General features: G+C 40.6%; 1 protein-coding gene across 3 annotated transcripts in view; it reads left to right on the plus strand.

Moving 5' to 3' along the window:
- The window catches only part of LOC148538171 (serine/threonine-protein phosphatase 2A regulatory subunit B'' subunit beta-like), a 127485-nt gene that overhangs the window by 97259 nt on the left and 11100 nt on the right, over nucleotides 1-19126 (plus strand). For all 3 annotated transcript variants that reach the window (XM_088456891.1, XM_088456899.1, XM_088456908.1), the window contains 2 exons: nucleotides 3408-3593; nucleotides 17049-17152. In XM_088456891.1, the coding sequence (XP_088313017.1) occupies nucleotides 3408-3593; nucleotides 17049-17152 (290 nt within the window). The remainder of the gene's footprint in view (nucleotides 1-3407; nucleotides 3594-17048; nucleotides 17153-19126) is intronic.

Below are 19126 nucleotides of genomic sequence, written 5' to 3' on the forward strand. Positions count from 1 at the left end.
TGGATTGAGATCTGGGCTTTGACTAGGCAATTCCAACACATTTAAATGTTTCCCCTTAAACCACTCGAGTGTTGCTTTAGCAGTATGCTTCGGGTCATTGTCCTGCTGGAAAGTGAACCTCCGTCCCAGTCTCAAATCACAGGCAGACTGAAACAGGTTTTGCTGAAGAATATCCTTGTATTTCGCACCATCCATCTTTCCCTCGACTCGAATCGGTTTCCCAGTCCCTGCTGCTGAAAAGCATCCCCACAGCATAATACTGCCACCACGTTTCACTGTTGGCATGGTGTTCTTGGGGTGATGGGATGTGTTGGGTTTGCGCCAGACCTAGTGTTTTCCTTGGTGGCCAAAAAGTTCAATTTTAGTCTTATCTGACCAGAGCACCTTCCTCCATACATTTGGGGAGTCGCCCAGGTGCCTTTTGTCAAACTCAATACGTGTCGTCTTATTTTTATCACTAAGTAATGGCTTTTTTCTGGCCACTCTTCCCTAAAGCCCAACTGTATGGAGTGTACAGCTTATTGTTGTCGCATGCACAGATACACCAGTCTCTGCTGTGGAACTCTGCAGCTCCATCAGGGTCACCTTTTGGTCTCTGTGCTGCCTCTCTGATTAATGCCCTCCTTGCCCGGTCAGTGAGTTTTGGTGGGCGGCCCTCTCTTGGCAGGTTTGTTGTGGTACCATGTTCTTTCCATTTGATAATGATAGATTTGATGGTGCTCCGGGAGATCATCAAAGATTTGGATATTTTTTTATAACCCACCCTAGAATTGTACTTCTCAACAACTTTGTCCCTGACTTGTTTGGTGAGCTCCTTGGTCTTCATGGTGTGATTCCTCTTGCTTAGTGGTGTTGCAGCCTCTGGGGGTGAATACATATGCACATGCCAATTTTCAGAATTTTATTTCTAAAGATTGTTTTTATATATATTTTTCTCATTTCACTTCACCAAATTAGACTATTTTGTGCAGATCCATCACCTAAAATTCAGATTACAACCTGTAATTTTTTTTTTTTCTTTTTATGTAACAATAAATGTAAAAAGTCGAGTGGGGTGAATACTTTTGCAAGGCACTGTATCTGACATCTGCCTCCAACCTCAGCTGCTACAGTAAAGTAAGGTCCAGCATGTTGGGATAACTGCTAGAGCTCCATTAAAATGTGGAGAAGTGGTTATTGGCCGTGTGCAGACACTTTTCTAGACATCATTTTCTGGTGGGGATTTATTTACCTGTCTGTTTATATGTAGAAAACTTGTGTGGAATTGTTCACTGTATTTTGGAAATGCTCTTTAAAATGTATGTCTGTACGGAGTCTCTTCTGACCATGCTAGCAAGGTGCAAAAAGCCAGGAGTGTTTCTGATACCCAACCAGAGATCTTTGGCCATCTATATGTGAATTGAACAATATTTGGGTCAAGCATTAGGAAGGACCTATGAATCACAATGCCCCTACTCTGTTACCAAATCTAATAAACCATGGTAAAATTATCATTTTTGTACACTCACGTACATTCACTTTTGATATTCCTTCAAAGACACTCCCTTTTGAAACTGAAAAAGGACACCAAAGAGATCTGAAGATGCGATGAGCAGGAGCGTGCATAGTGCGTACACACTGGACAATTTGACAGATTTGTCATTCCGATCCGTCGGAAATCGGCAAATCGTTTAAAAAGTAGTCTAGTGTCTACCCAGCTTATTGACAGCTCAGTAATTAACCCTGACACATTTTTATACTTCCCAATTTCTGACAACTTTCCAAACCACTCTTTTTCATGCAGAGATCTGACTGTCCTCCACTCTGGTAACCTCATTGAATTAGCATTTATTACACTTTGTGAACTGCTCCTTGTCATATCTATCACATTTTTACCTTTGCCCCTATGCAATACAGTACCTACAAAACAAACTGTTTATTTAATAAATAAATTCAATTTATCAGTACTTACCTGTTGGTAAACTTTGTAAAATTTGTATCTATGTTCTTGCACGGTTTAATAGTATAAGAGGAACGGTTGGGTGCGGGATGTCTGCTCTTGGGATCCTGGCGGTCAGAGGGCCTGATTCAGCCGTGCAGGATCGCAGATTCCCAATTATGCTAGTGTACCAAATGGGTCCTGCGTAGTTGCACGCAGGCCCTTCTATTCCTCTGCTTGATTGACGGGCAGAGGCATTTAAGTGGCGGTGCGGGGGCAGATGGCGTTCCCGGATCGGGGGCGTATCTGCCGCGTTTTACGGGAGTGGCAAGCCCAGGGACTGCATGGACTGACGCAGTGTCCTGGCCTCGCAAGCCATCCAGCCTGAGGCTTACTCAGCAGGCTGGTGGCCCGGCGCCGTCCACCATCGCGACCATCGACCACTGATGCTTGCGATGGTGATCTCAGACTCCTACCTCCATCGCAGTGCTGGGATCGCAAATGCAGCAGGGGGTGTCGTATACCTCCTGCTGTATTTGCATAATAGCAAGGACATAATTGCAAAGCTGCCTGCGTGCAGCTTTTCTATTGCGATCCTTGCTGAATCACCCCAGAATCCTGATGCCAGCATCCCAACAGGGTTAGGATACAGACACCTGTCGGTCAGTATCCTAACCCTCTCCCTCCCTGCTGCCTAACCCTCTCACCTTACTGCCTAACCCCAATATTTATCGTTGGGATGCCGGCTGACTCGATGCTGGCGCTGAGATTCTGACAGGTGTTGGGATTCCGGTGCCGGCATTCCGACTGTCTGGATTATAACTGACATCCCTGTAAGAGTACGATAAGCTTGTACTAATAATACTAGTTCTTGTAGCTGGGAGCGAGCAGGATCAGAAAAGTGTGTGTGTACTGTACAGTATGTTTTTGTTTGTGTTAGTCCGAAATTAGCCTATATCTGTATCCGGATGGAAGATCTACATGGTCTAGATAGACAGTCACTCGGTCGACACCATATCATCAATGGGGTCGACATGAACTTTAAGTCGACCTTCTTTTTTTTTTTTCTTGATGGGGTTAGGCACTTGGCTGGGGGGTTAGTGTTGGACTGTGAAAGGGGACTGTTAGGATTAGGCACTACACTAACGGAAGGGTTAGGCTGAGGATCAGGGTTAAAATAACAAACAAGTGTCGACTGTTTCTGTGTCTACCTTAATCCATGGCGACCATTGACCCTGTTGACCTATTGCCTTTCGACCTCTTGACTGTTTATATACACTGCCAATCTTTTATACCACACCCCTCACTTCCTGTATTTAGCAAGTTGTTGTAAAAGCTTTGTTAAAATAAAGGAAAACCACTACTATATAATTTTAGAAAAGACCACCTTATGATTGGAGCCAATTCCATTTTTTGTTAATCTAAATGTATTTTTGTATATGAATGCTAAAGTGTCTTAAGTTCCTTTTTTCTTTTCCTTTGTCTGTAGGTACAGCCAAAGAGAGAGGAACCTCGGGCTCCTACCTTAAGCCAGAACATTCCGAAATTCTATTTTCCTAAAGGTTGCCCAAAAGAAAATATTAATGTGGACAGCATAATTTCCAAGATTGAGAACACTTTTGCTGTTCTACCAAATGAGAAGGCAACACTTGATGATATGGGGAAAGTAGCTAAGGTATTCCATTTTTACACTTCAGTTATTTTAAGTAATGTGGAACTTTTGTATTGTAAAGTAATATGCATTCAACAAGCACAATATTTATTCACCACTTCCATTGTCACTGGATACCTAGTCCAGTGACACCACTAGCAGATCCCAAGGCTTCTCACAGGTTTCTCAAAGCAGTCATGACATTGGAGCTAAATGTTGCATAGATACTGTTGCCTAGAGGAAATTGGAAAGATGCCAATTCCCATGTCAATATCAATATGCCCACCTTATGCTGATACTCTCCACCAGATCTCTATCTTACAGTGTGTTGTCTGCAGGTCCTTCTCCCAACTGCCGGATAGATGTTTTGGGGTCGTCAAGTGTTTCTGCATGCTTCAATTTAACATAAATGATCTTGGAACCTTTAGGCCGTGGCATGTGGGTATCCACATGTAGTGCCAATGGTGGAGTCTGACCATGGTACATACGTGCCAGTACCTTACAATGGCACATACACTAAAATGTTCACCTCCTAAAGCAACAGCTTTGAATTTCCATGGTCAGAAACATTTTATAAAAAATGGGAGCTGAAAAATCTGAACCCTGAAGCATCAGACTAGTTTACAATCAACCAGTCACATTCTGTGTTTTGACAAAAAAAAAAATCTGCAAATTCCAATATGTTGGATAATCTTTGATTTGTCAGTTGTGTTAAAAAAAAATTCAGAATCGAGGATTTCTAACATGTTGGATTTCGGTGATCATTGGAGATCAAGGAATCTGGCAGTTGACGGATACATGGGCTACTTTACTAATACAAGTGATCTACATTGAAGAGTTGTACTACAACACCAGCCCCCCCCCCCCCCCCCCCCTCAGAGTTTCCATGTAGAGCAATGACAGTTGTCATATCATCAGCAATTTACAAAAATAAATATGTACACATGATGGACTTATTGCTCCAAAGTAATACAATATACCTATATTAACTGTTAGTATATATGAACAGTTCCTGAAGTTTTTATATATTTGACCGGGCTACGGTGCCTTTTTACATGAATTACTTTTGCTGGTTCCATGTCCTTAGAGGGATATTTGCCTGTAATTAAGAGAATACAAAGGTAGCTAAGTGTTCTGTCTCATCATTCAGCTAGTTACCAAATTTTACAACGACAATTGTAGCATCAGTGACCCCTCATTCTGATGTGAGATTTAGATTTTTTTTTTTCCTTTTTCACATATGTGATATAGACTGTGACGTTAAATGATGTTAGCATGCACTTTATTTTCTTGAATTACCTTTCAGCTTTATTTTTGGAGGAGTCATAATTAAAGGAATATTGTGTAAAGTATTTCTAAACTGTAATAGCTGTGCAGAAAACAAGAGGGAACGTCCTTTGTCTCCATGAACGTTGTTTAACAGTTCTACAGACAGCCTGTGCCAGAATGCCCTAGTGGGATATAAGCCCAGGAAAATGTAGAAGACAATTGCAGCTCATGTGATTAATTGGAGGATTTCAGCGCTCATGCTGGCCTGTCTTCTATCATGAAATTGTATTACAGATTGTCATTTCCACAAGGCTATATATGGGAATTTGGTAATGTTTTGCTTCACCCTGAAGGCTTCCAGTATATGACTTGCTATCCCCAGATGCTCTGTTTTGAATAGAACTTTAACACGTGCTAGAAGTCTGCAAGTTCTTCTGGTGGTTTGTTGCTTGAGAAAATATATTAGGAGGCTTATATACCGTAAATTAGTTTTACACAAATATAGCAGGTTTTTCTTTGAAATGGGAGAAAAAAAAAAAAGTAGTAATTCTTTCTTAAATATTTAGCAATTGGGTCATTTTAAGTAGGGCTGTCTTAACTAGGTACACATCTAAGCAATGTACAGATGTGTCCTGCTACATCTTTGCTGCGTATGCGACAAATCACGCCACGCATGGCGTGAGGTTGCTTGCACGCACTGCGTTCGCACACGCGACTCTATAGGATTGAATGGTGCGATTGCAGTGCACGCTATAGTGTAGCGTAGCATACGCTGCTGCGGGTAACCGCATGGCACGATGCATGTGCACGTTTGTAGTGTGATCGGCAAGGATGTAAGAGATCAGCACTGTATTGTACAATATGCAGCGTGTAACAACACATCGCACCATTGTACATCGGATCATGCAGTGTGTACGGCGCGTGTGATCTATTGTTACATCACATCACACCGTCGCTAGGTCGCACCATCGTATGGTGTGTGTACCCAGCTTTAGACAGTGGAAACTCCCTGTACAGTCCTGTTTACACAACAAAAGTTTATTTTATAAGCACAATTAATGTAGTCTACAACCACTAGAGAGAATACTTGTGAAAATTAATTTTGGGTTTCATTGTATATGAGGAATGCCTCTGGAATGGCATCCAGCGTTTTTGTGGGTTGTCTTGAGAGGCTGATTCTGCTTGCAGCCTATGGAGGTGATAGCAGAGATCAGCACACTGGCAGCTCACATCTAAATAAATAGGCACCATTGAATGTTTTGCAGACTAATACTAAATACTAGTTGAAATTATAAAATTGTTTTAGGGGTTATGGTTTTTTCCATTTTTCTTTTTTTTTCTTCAAAAAAACAAAATCACAGAAGTGGAGAGCATCACTTGTTTCCTTAATTATGTTTAATGGATTGTAGGGCTTTGTACAACAGATCTTACAACATCTAGAACTTTTATTCTTGCCTATTGAATAAAATTCATGGTGTCTGCACTTTGATGGAGATATATATATATAGCATTCCCGCTAGGCTGTTTTAGCGGGGCGCGGCGCCCTGCCCTCTTTCTGGAGGGCAAAAAGCACCCTGCCCTCCAGGAGGAGGGCAGAAAGCGCCCTGCCTTCACAGCCTGCGGGTGCCGTTCTCACCCGCGGGACGCAGGGTCCCGCGGGTAGAGAAACAATGCGGTGACCCGGTCACCGCCGGAGAATAGACGCCGGGCGCATGCGCCCAGCATCTATTCTCCCTTCCTGCAGCGCTTGGGGGCTGCCCGGCATGTCCGTAAGCGCCGGGCACGCCCCCAAGTATGACGAAAAGGGGACGCGTCTTATAGACACACCCCCTTTTCATGACCACGCCCCCCTTTCGCCCTCTCTAGCTCCGGCGCCCTGCCTGCCGCCGGAGCTAGAGTTACCACACTATATATATATATATATATATATATATATATATATATATATATATATATATATATATATATTATTCTCAATTATATTTTAGAGATAATAGGCAAAACTTTCCATGTGTGCAATGAAGTAGACTGCGTTCCAACAGTAGTCATGGAGGGGTGGTGTTACAATTTATTTTATGCCTTGGCTATAGAAGATTTGCCCACTAAAATAACACGCAGTGCTAATTTGGCCATATATTTACCCACATCCATGGTAACAAGGAAGGATAAATAAGGACGTGACCACCAGGGAGTCTGTAGAAATTTAATGACTTCAGCTAAAAATAAACATATAATCATATGCATCTCTGAGTACATGAGCCTGATCCTTGTTTTCCAAAAAACAGGTAGGACAAGTAAACTAATACTTTTTACAATTACTAAGAGTGACAACAAACCTAGAAGATCCCATTTTATCAAACTATAGATGATGAATATGATGTCTTATTACCCTGAAAGAAAACAGGGTAAATAAGCATAGACAACTTTCAACATTTAGAAGTTGTCCTAGATATCCTGCACCAAAAAAATCATACAAAGAAGACAACCTGAAAAAAGACTCCCACACCAAGAAAAGGAAAAAGGTGGAATCTGAAACATATGGGCCCAATCTATCGGAAAAGTTTCCCAAGACTATGGAGATAGAAAACATTGGGGTTATCAAAACAGACCAATTAGAAACGGAAGATATTTGACTTATCTGCCATTTAGGAAAAATCATTATAGAAAAACTTACATCAATACAATATATATCCCAACTTTTCCCATAGTAATCATTGGACCCATTTAAAGGAAAATTGGGTCTTTCCTTTTTTTTTTTTTTTAAGAAAGGGAAATGCATAAAATGTGGTGATATCCAATGGGAAAATGGGAGGAAAAATGAAAAGCAGAAATAAACCACCTGAAAAGAGAAAAATTCAAGATAAAATAATGAGCAAAAAGAGTCTTACTGAGACGGAGGAAATAGTCCTAGCCAAAGGATTGAAATTTGCTCCCAATACTGAAATCAACTGTAATCTTGTACCACTTGTATCAGTGGTACAAGATCTTGATTAACATGAAAGTTAAATCAAAGAAATCGAACAACACGCATGGATAAAATAGAGATTGACTTGTCCTTGCCGAGAGACTTAATAGTTTTCAAACCCTGTGAGAGTGGGTTTGCGATTATGGAAAAGGAAGATTATAAAAATTCAACCGCTTAATGATGTAATTACCTGTTCAAAACTTAAGAGTGACCCTACTACTAAAATCAAGATTAACTTCACAAAACATCTAGAGAAGGGTACTAGAACAAAAAAGGAATAAGATTTCCTTTAACGTGTGAGCCCCTAATCCCAACTAACTACATATTGCCCAAGTTCCATTAGAATGCAGCCAAACCTCCAGGAAGACTTATTGTGTCAGGTAAAGGTAGCCTGATCACAAATCTATATATAGATGCACAATTACAACCCTTAGTGGTGAAAAATAAATCTCATCTTAAAGACCTCACTGATGCTATTAAAATTGAGAAATGTAAAAGTGGAAGGAGGGAATGTTTTTGGTCACAGCTGACTTGCCTGCCTTCTATGCCAATATCCTTCATCAAAAAAGGGTTAAAGCAGTAAAGTGGTTTCTTAATGAAATGGAAAACGCAAAAAATAATGAATGTATCTTGGCAAGCATAGATGTCATTCTACGTAACAATTTTTTTTTCTATCAATGGTGACTATTTTATTTTGACGGTGGGAACTGTATTGGGCACCAGGTTCACCCTAAGCTATGCCAATGTATTCATGGAATATTGGGAAAACCACACCATATGGAAGAATGTAGGTTTCGGTAAGAACTTGCTGTCATGGAATGCTATAACATTACAACCTCATCCTGTGGGATGGAACTGAGGATGAACATGACCTTTTCTACCAATTCCTCACAGTATTACAATATTCCATTGAGCTTTTGAAAACTGTAAAAAAAATGTCCATTTCCTGGACTTGGAAATCTATATAGAAAGTGGACATCTAGAAACCAAATGCTATAAGAAACAGACAGACTCTAATTATATTTCCACTGCAAGCGCGCAACACATCAATTGGCCAAGTGGGGTTCTCAAAAACAAATTCCTAAGATTTAGGTGCAATTGCAGCAAAAATGATATGTGAACATCAAATGCTACTCTTGGAAGAAAGGGTTATTGGAAAAGGGTGCAGTTTGTGAAAAATCAACAGTCGCCCCGAAAATTGACAGAACTACTTTTGGTAAAACCAGGTTGGGCTAAACAAAAAAGACCACCAATAATAGTTTCACAAAATGCACAGGACAACATAAAAAAACCTTTAAAAAATAATAATCATCATCTACTATTAAAAGATCCAGTATTAAAAACCATTATTCCTAATAAACCTTATTTCATTTACAGTCTGGCCCCTAATTTAAAAAGGGGGAAGATGTAGGTGCACACTATAAGCGCTAAGAATTCTAATGATCAAAGTATTTATAATAAACTCCAACAATTAACATGTTTTTATAAGTAAGGATTCTTAGTACGTTTGGCCAAAGATGTTTGCCCACCTACCACGTCACTGTGTACCTCTTAAGGTGGGTCCCTAATATCCCTAATACTGACACATGAAATGATTTATCTAGGACTTGCCTAATAGAGCCCATTAAATGTGTGTACTATGCAAATGTGGGTCCTTTACATTGCAGTACGCTCATTTAATGGGCTCTATTAAAGGCAAATCCTAGATAAATTATTTAATGTATCAGTATTGCTGATGTTAGGGACCCACCTTAAGAAACATTTCTTAAAAAACCATGTTAATTGTGGGAGTTTGTTATAAATATTTTGATCATTAGAATTATTATGGCTTCTACAGTAGTGTGCACCTGCAACTTCCCACTTTTTTTTTTCGGCTGTAGAACTACAGGTTTCAGCATGGTAGCATCTATTATGTTTAAGATATTAGGATGTGCAGCCCATCCCTTTTTTTTCCCCCTAATTTAAAAAACAAGATGAGTACCCTACCATCCATCCAGTCAGAACTGAGGGCTTTCACGGATGTGGCAGTTGCCAAGCCTGCAGAAAAAAATGTGAACTCCAATAACCAAATACAGTTATACAGATTTTATCAATGGTCATATGACTAATGTTGTTTATCTGATTAAATGTATTTGTAAATGATTTTTATATTGGGAGAACAAGCAGGGTCTTTAAGACACAACTCAGCGAACATCTTCGCAATATCTAAAAACCACTTATTCACTTTCCAATCATTTCAAAACCGAACATAACTGTTCTACAAAAGAGATTGCATATATTTTGATTACCCATAAATATTGTAATTGGAAAAATAGGACTGATGAAGCAAACCTTGCAAAAGCAGAAATGCATTGGATATTCAGACTGAAATCCTTATAACCCAATGGACTTAATCAAGAATTCAAACTAAAATGGTTCTTTTGACAGTTCATTAGACATACTTCCAATACCAATACCCTCTTTCCCTTCTTTCTGTCTATGTTCAAATTGCAATATATTTTAATAATTTTATTTATATTTCATCTATCTTCATAATCAGAAACCATACGAACATTTTAGTTTCATCTTCTAAAATTCCTAAATTCCGACTTGCGCTACAAAGACCATAATCTTCACCAAACAACTTCCGGTATCTTGAGAACTTTATTCTATTAATTAACACTCTTTAATACTAAGAACAACTTCTATGTAACAACAATGCTCTTACAGATGCGTCCTTGCACAGCTTTGCTGCAGTCGCACTAAAAAGTCCCTCTTGGCGAGTCCCATGAGACTCTGCTAGTGTTGGGCATCTCTTTTGCATCTTTTTTTTGGGGCAAAAATGCGACTAGAACATACCAGCAGACCGTGCCGATTAAGTTGATATGCGACACTTTTATATCTGTGTGCAAATAAGTCCCTGAATCTGTATACGAAGTGCTACTATGTAACGGCCGTAGCTTTTTTTTATTATTCCAAGTTCTAAATATACAGACTCTGGTGCACACAGATATACAAGTGTTGCATTTCAATTTTATCAGCACAGTCTGCCAGTGCATCCTAGTTGCATTGCATATCAAATTAATCAGCACACTTTGCTGGTGCTTCCAAGTCACATTGCATTGCGACTTAGATGCATTTTCTGCGAAAAAAGATGCCCAACGCTAGCAGAGTTGCACAGGATCTGGCAGCTCACTCATGCCAGGTAAGTCGCGCTGCGTGCTGTATTGAGGCTAGATGTATGAGGACACATCTGTATATGGAGATTTTATAATGAACTGTATTAAAGCCTTGTGAGTAGGAGAGGAGGAGCCCATGGCCCACTTCTTTCTTCAGTGTCATTTTAATGTGGGGGTTTATAAAGCGGTGTCCAGAGCCTAAAGCTGGCCATCCACTATACATTTTTCTGGCAGATATCATCTGTCCAATCTGGTTGGTTGGAATGAAAACCTGGTAATGTATGGGAGCAAATGACAGTTGATCATATGGTTTTAAACACTGAAAAAAGGACAAAAAAAATTGTTCAAATTTGGTTCAATTTGTGTGTTTTAACCAATTTGTCTGAACAACCATTTTTGGCTATATTCCAGTGTTTGTGAGCAAATGGACGATTGTCATTTGCTCCCATACATTACGAGATTTTCATTCCAGCCAGCCAGATTGGACAGATATCTGACAGAAAATTGTATAGTGGATAGCCAGCTTTAGGTATCCCTCGTCTTTCAGGGCTGAGTTACCCGGAATGGGCTTATGGAGCATTCAAACGGTATGGGGATTTTGAGTTGAGAACTATTTTTATAGTTAGCTTAGCAGTTTGGTATCGTGTATGGAATGCACGGTGCCAGGTATCATTGAGAAGTAAAGTTCTTCCCTGCAGAGAGGTGGACGGTCTAATTCTGCACGAGGTGAGATTGATAAGGGAATTGGAGAGAGGGAGGTTAGACACTGTCAGCTGTACCAGATTATGGCGCCAGCTGAAACCCCCTTACTGGGTGGTGGATGATTTCCTCCTTTTCAATCTTTAAAGGCTAACTGTCTCTTCACATTTTTCTCGTAGAAAATTGGATGGTTTTTGGTTTAGAAATGGCTTTGCATACATTTTTAGGGCTATAAGTATCCTCTAGTCATTTCTTTTTATTGTGGGTTTCTTTTGCCTTGGTATAAAAGCAGGGTGTATGAGTGAGTGAGAGAGAATGGGAGTGTACGGGGGGGAATGCATGGTGGTGGAGGGAGTGAGAATGAGTGAGCTTATGGAGGCATGGAAGGTGTGTGGAAATGGAAAGGGAAGAGAGACAGGGACGGAGGGAAAAAGTTTAAAGTAAAGGACAAGATATAGCTTATGTCGAGGGTTAAGTTTCTTATGTTGAATTTGAAGTCTGGTAAAGCTGCCCATCCATTACACGATGCGGGGACGACGGCACGATTACGACACCGCCTCCCGCGGGGTGAAGTCCATACACTTGAACATTCAGACGTTCAGTGTATGCAGATCAATCATCCCCGAACATGGCAACCTGACAGCGGTCGTCAGGTTGACCGACGTGTTCGGGCGATGATTGATGTTAAAAGCGACCAGCGCGCACATCGCTGGTCGTTTTTAACATTTTATTGCCAGATTTGCGGGCGATTACCAAACGATGGAGCGATAACGACCGTCGTTTTATAGCTGGATCGCTAGGTTTAATCGCCTAGTGGATGGGCAGCATAAGAGTAAATTAAACACGCAAGAAGGAAATTGTTTACTTTTTCTGTTATGAGTTATGTTTCAGAGAAATTGGAATATAAATATATATTTATTCTAAGATTTTTTTTCATTTTTTTAATGTGAATTTTTATGTGAATTTTTATGTAAAATTGCTGCAAGTGTTAATAAAAAAAACATGGCCTTGTGAGTATATCCACTGACATCCCCGCCAGTATAAGTTTCACAGACTAGATCAGTGTTGGCTAACCTTGACACTCCAGCTGTTGTGGAACTATATATCCCAGCATGCCTTGCCACAGTTTTAGCATGCCCTAATAGCAAAACTGTAGCAGTGCATGCTGGGTTATGTAGTTCCATAACAGCTGGAGTGTCAAGGTTAGCCAACACTGGACTAGATGGTTATTCACATCTGGATGTGCCGTTTTTTGGAACTATCAAGCATTCTGTAAAGAACATTTGTTAGTAAACTTTTATCTTAGATCACAAACTGTAAAGTATCCAGTAGTATAAAGCACGAAGAACCCCGTTTTTGAACTTTCTTTTTTTTTTCCCCACCTAAACCTATAACCCGGAAGTAATTTACTTTTTTAAATCTACACCAGCCTCCCATAGACACTGCCTGGATAATGAGTTTCTACTCGAAACGTGTCGGTGGCTCTCTATAGGAAGATCCTATACGAAGTTGATGCTGTGACTTATCACAATTTCAGCTGTCCTAGGAGCTAGGATAGTGATTCTTATTTTAATTGTCTACCCTGTTGACGGAGACGTCTGGTAATGCCTCCACTTAATTCTTAATGAGATGTTGTAATATTTTTTTATCAGTTGTGTAATAAACCTTTTTGTAATTTATTTTTTTACGCTATTTTGGAAAAATTCTTTGTTTTGCATACGGCATGAAAATCAACTATAAGGGATAAGGACAGCATACTTGTTACATACCAGAAGTTTAAATCAATCTTGCAAGCATAACATTTAAGGGGGTTCTACATACCCCTGAAACATTATCCACTATGATTTGTATCCTGTTTTTATTTTATATACATTTGAAAACCATGTGCCGGAGCAACATTCTAATTATAATGGGTGTTCTCTTAATTTTATTCTATACACACTCTTATCTATTTTTTGTTTTGCTCACCAACTGCTAGCACCCAGCTCCTATCCACCTTATTTCTTTATAATAAAGTGTTGTTGAAAGTGAAAGCAAACCAAGAAATAACCAGCACAGCCGTGATTGTTCTGTTGACAACTAGAGGGAAATATGTATAGGAAAGCATTTGGTAATGTAATTATTTAAAAGTTGATAAGCAGAGGACAGCTTGTACTATGTGTCTGTTAAACATATTTTTAAAAGAAATTATTAAATGCATAGTTATATATATTTCCATTTTACAGTTTTCTTCAGAAATTTTAATAACACTGTTCATTCAATCGAAGTACTGTAGCCTGATTTTTACCTTGTGGTGATTAATCATTTTTCTACAGTAAATTTGTTATTACTAATTCATATACATTTGTCATTTACAAAGGAATCTGAGTCAGACAGTAGTAAAATAGGAGTCTGACTCAGTTTTGGCATATCAACTTCACAGCTCACACTACAAACAAAAATAAATTGATTCTCTACACTCCCCTGAGGCATTTTTAGTGCCATACAGCTACTTTGAGATGCATTCTATATTAAACATGGAATGTTCCTTTTATACTATTAATACATGTTGTGCTGCCTAACGCAAGCCTTATGCTAAGTACACACTTGGCGATATAGTGCTCGTTTGGTTGACGAGCGATTATATATTGCAAGTGCCTTGGCGGGTGTATACACCCAATGTTTGAACAACATTGCTCAGACATATCAGGTCAGCCCTGCAGCACAGCCAATTCCGATATATATCTGCATCTGGCTGTGTACGGGCATCCCGCCGACCGCCCGTACACTTGCTACAGGGGACGCCGCCATTGATGTCTCACCTGGGTAGGAAAATTTACAGTGCATCCGGAAAGTATTCACAGCGCTTCACTTTTACCACATTTTGTTATGTTACAGCCTTATTCCAGAATGGAATAAATAAATTTTTGTACTCAATATTCTACACACAATACCCCATATTGACCATGTGTAAAAAGTTTTTTTGAGATATTTGAAAATGTAATTAAAAAAAAAAAAAAAAATTACGAAATCACATGTACATAAGTATTCACAGCCTTTGCCATGAAGCTTAAAATTGAGCTCTGGTGCATCCTGTTTCCACTGATCATCCTTGAGATGTTCCTACAGCTTAATTAGTCCACCTGTGGTAAATTCAGTTGTTTGGACATGATTTTGAAAGGCATACACCGTCTAAGGTCCCACACTTGACCGTGCATGGCGAAGCACCAACCAAGCAGGATTGTCTTGAGGCACAAATATGGGGAAGGGTACAGAAAAAGATCTGCTGCTTTGAAGGTCCCAATGAGCACAGTGGCCTCGATCATCCGTAAATGGAAGAAGTTTGGAACCACCAGGAGTCTTCCTAGAGTTGGCCGGCCGTCTAAACTGAGCGATCATGGGAGAAGGGCCCGAATCAGGGAGGTGACCAAGGACCCGATGGTCACTCTGTCAGAGCTACAGCATTCCTTTGTGGAGAGAGGAGAACCTTCCAGAAGGACAACCATCTCTGCAGCAATCCATCAATCAGGCCTGTATGGTAGAGTGGCCAGACGGAAGCCACTCCTTACTAAAAAGCACATGGCAGCCCACCTGGAGTTTGCCAAAATGCATAAAAAGGACTCTCAGACCATGATACCCAAAATTCTCTGGTCTGATGAGACAAAGATTGAACTCTTTGGCATCAATGCCTGGCATTATGTTTGGAGGAAACCAGGCACCGGTCCTCCCCAGGCCAATACCATCCCTACAGTGAAGCATGGTGGTGGCAGCATCATGCTGTGGGGATGTTTTTCAGCGGCAGGAACTGGGAGACTAGTCAGGATAGAGGGAAAGATGAATGCAGCAATGTACAGAGACATCCTGGATGAAAACCTGCTCCAGAGCACTCTTGACCTCAGACTGGGGCGACGGTTCATCTTTCTGCAGGACAACTACCCTAAGCACACAGCCAAGATATCAAAGGAGTGGCTTCAGGACAACTCTGTGAATGTCCTTGAGTGGCCCAGCCAGAGCCCAGACTTGAATCTGATTAAACATCTCTGGAGAGATCTGAAAATGGCTGTGCACCAACGCTTCCCATCCAACCTGATGGAGCTTGAGGTACTGCAAAGAGGAATCGGCGAAACTGACCAAAGATAGGTGTGCCAAGCTTGTGGCATCATTCAAAAAGACTTGTGGCTGTAATTGCTGCCAAAGGTGCATCAACAAAGTATTGAGCAAAGGCTGTGAATACTTATGTACATGTGATTTCTTATTTGTTTTTTTATTAAATTTGCAAAAATCTCAAAACTTTTTACACGTCATTATGGGGGTATTGTGTGTAGAATTTTGAGGAGAAAAATTTATTTATTCCATTTTGGAATAAGGCTGTAACATAACAAAATGTGGAAAAAGTTAAGCGCTGTGAATACTTTCCGGATGCACTGTAAATGCCCGCCCAGTTGTGATGTCAGCCAAGACACATCGAGAGGCTCTGATGGATTGATCAGCAGACCGATCGCCGTCGAAGTATGAATCCAGCATTAGTCTTCCTCATAGGCAGTCCCTTCCCAATTAAACATGAATTCAGTTACCAATGGTTGATCCAGGTTCTCACTAATGATGGAAGATCGTAATGCATGTGCCTAAGAATTAACTGTACAGCTGCATACCAATGTATGTTTTACAGCCGTGACAGCTTGTGCAGCAAAACTTTGTTGTGCATTGTTTATGAAATTCAATGTCAACTTCACATGAGTTAAATGTCTAATAGATAGCTGTTTAATAAGAGGGTAGTTTTGACTTAAGCACTGTCCCATGATTAAGTAAAAAATAAGTTTAAAGTTAGACAAATTTGATTGTGACTTGAAACCTGATGGTCTTTGCAAACTATAAATGTTGCTGAAGCTGTGTTTATGTATGCATGTACTAAAGTAATAATGTCCATGTTGAATCTAAAGGCCGATTCCAATTAGACGCGAAAAGCCGATGTTTTGCGAAAAGTTTTCGAACAAAATGTGTACTGTGCAATCCTATTGCCGAGTTTTTTGCGCAATTTTTGTGTGCAAATAAGCGATGAAAATTTGCGCAAAACCCTTATTTTGGACGAAAAATGTGGGGACTTGGTTCAGAAGTCTTTGGATTACACCATGGACCGTTTTCGGGCGAATGCCGCATAGCGTCTTTTGCAATAGGATAATCCGAAGAACGGGAGCGCGCATAGACAAGACGCAAAAATATTGCACCAAAAGCCTTGAAGTGTGCGAAAAGTTCAGACGTTAACTCTAATGCGTCTAATTGGATACGGCACTAAATGTAGTTTAATGGTGGCTGCAACTTAAATGGAGTTTAATGGGAACTGGATTTGAGAACTGTGTTCCAGTATAGTGTAGCAGTCATGTATTTACGTATATTTGTTTCTCTTTCAAGGCTTGTGATTGTCCTCTTTTCTGGAAAGCACCATTGTTCTATGCAGCTGGTGGAGACAGGACTGGACATGTGTCTGTTCACAAGTTTGTGGCAATGTGGAGAAAGTGAGTGCTTCTGAGCAGGCATTATATTTATTCTTGAGGAATTATTTACAACATTGCTTGCATCTGCATTTAGCCCCAGTAAATATCAATGTAAAAGTCTCTATATCCTCCTCAAACAGTGAACTTCAGCCTAAACTCTTATCCATCTTACAAAATATATGAATTCCTGTATTCTCCAACACTTTGCTAATCTAGTAGTATTCATTCTAGCATCCTGAACCTGTCACAACCTGTGCAGTTCCTCTTTCCTGTCTGAGGTGTCGCTATCTGCTCTGGTGCTTCTAGCACACTCAGCTGATGCAACAAACTGTTGAGATAGTCCAGAGTGTGCTAGAAGCATAAGAGCAGAGACCAACACCCCAGGCAGAAAGAGGGACTGCACGGGTGCAGGGTGCTAGAATGAACACGATCTAGACCTTGTGACAAAATGTAGTGTATATTGAGGATTTCTGAATTTCTTATTTGCAGAGTGAAACATTATTTATTATTCATGACAAGTTAGAAAACAATGACCACTGAACAAATCCAATGGCAAGCAGGAGATTTCTCAGGATAACTTTTCATTTGGAGGCATGTGGCACAAAGTTGTGTGTGTGTGTGTGTATATGTCCCACACGTGGTTCAATAAGTTGGGTAACAAGACCTCTCACGTGTGTAAAGTTCTCTTTCTTTCTAATTTGCCGCCAGGCTGGAACTGGTAGACCACTGTTTTCCCTCACAGCAATTAGACTGCGCCTCTTATCAATCATATTGTCCCAACATCAGTTGTAAGATGGCGGGGCTGGTGGAAACATGGTCAAACATTGAGGTACATAGTGTGATCAGATATCTACGTCTACAGGGCACATCAGCAGGTGAAATTCATCGCCAACTTGTCGAGGTGTACAGTGATAATATCCTGTCATGGAAACCGGTTTGGATTTGGTGCACTGCCATTGATAATTGTAGGAGAGACTTTCAAGATGAGTGGCGATCCGGCCGGCCAAGCATGTTCACCACAAATGACAATTTGTGCAGTGTTGAAGGTCTGATTCTGGAGGGCAGACTCTTTCAAGTTAGTGATATTGCTGTCGAACTGAATATCTTAGTGGGTACTGTGCACAACATTGTTCATGAGCAACTGTGTTACAGGAAACAGTGTTAATGCTGGGTAACGAAGCAACTCACAGAAGGTCACAAAATCAATAGGAATGGATTTTCTCTCGTGCACTTGACACGATCATGAGGAGGGAGTGCAGTTCCTGCAGCGTATTGGTACAGGCGATGGTATGTGAGTGTGTCATATGACACCAAAGACAAAGCAAGCATCCATGATATGGAAACTCGCATTGTCCCTACCTTCAAAGAAATGTAAAACCACTCCATCAGCAAAGAAGGTCATGGCGACTGTTTTGAGACCCAAAGAGCGTGCTGCTTGTTGATTTCCTCACCAAGGGAGATATTGTGAATGGTTGTCAGCTGTTGACACTTTGAGCCGGTTGCGGAGGGCAATTAGACGAAAATTACTTGGGTTGCTGTGAACAGACGTTTTATTGCTGCACGATAATGCCAGCCACACTCACCCAACCATACGTGTGAGTTGTTACGATTGGGAGGTACTGGACCATCCTCCCTACAGCACCGACCTGGCACCAAGTGATTTTCATCTCTTTGGGCCATGGAAGAAGCACCTGGGTGGAAACAGATTTTGCAAGCCGCCATGTCCATGTGCTTCAGGCGCTTGACCCTGGTTTCTTCTATGCCTGATAGATGCTTTGGTGTATCGTTGGAACAAATGCTTAGCAAGTATGGGAACTATGTGGATTATATGTATATGTATGAGTTTAATATATGCAATAAGGTCTTGATGGCAACGCATGCATCGCCCCATGGGACATGCCGCGTGCGCCTGGTCGCACCATGCAAACGTAGGGATCTCGGGAGCGAACCTGGTAGTGCGACTTGTGGCAAGGATATGAACGAGAGAAAAAATTG

Source organism: Taudactylus pleione, unplaced genomic scaffold (assembly GCF_031769625.1).
Source record: "Taudactylus pleione unplaced genomic scaffold, aTauple2 ptg000041l, whole genome shotgun sequence".
NCBI lineage: Eukaryota > Metazoa > Chordata > Amphibia > Anura > Myobatrachidae > Taudactylus > Taudactylus pleione.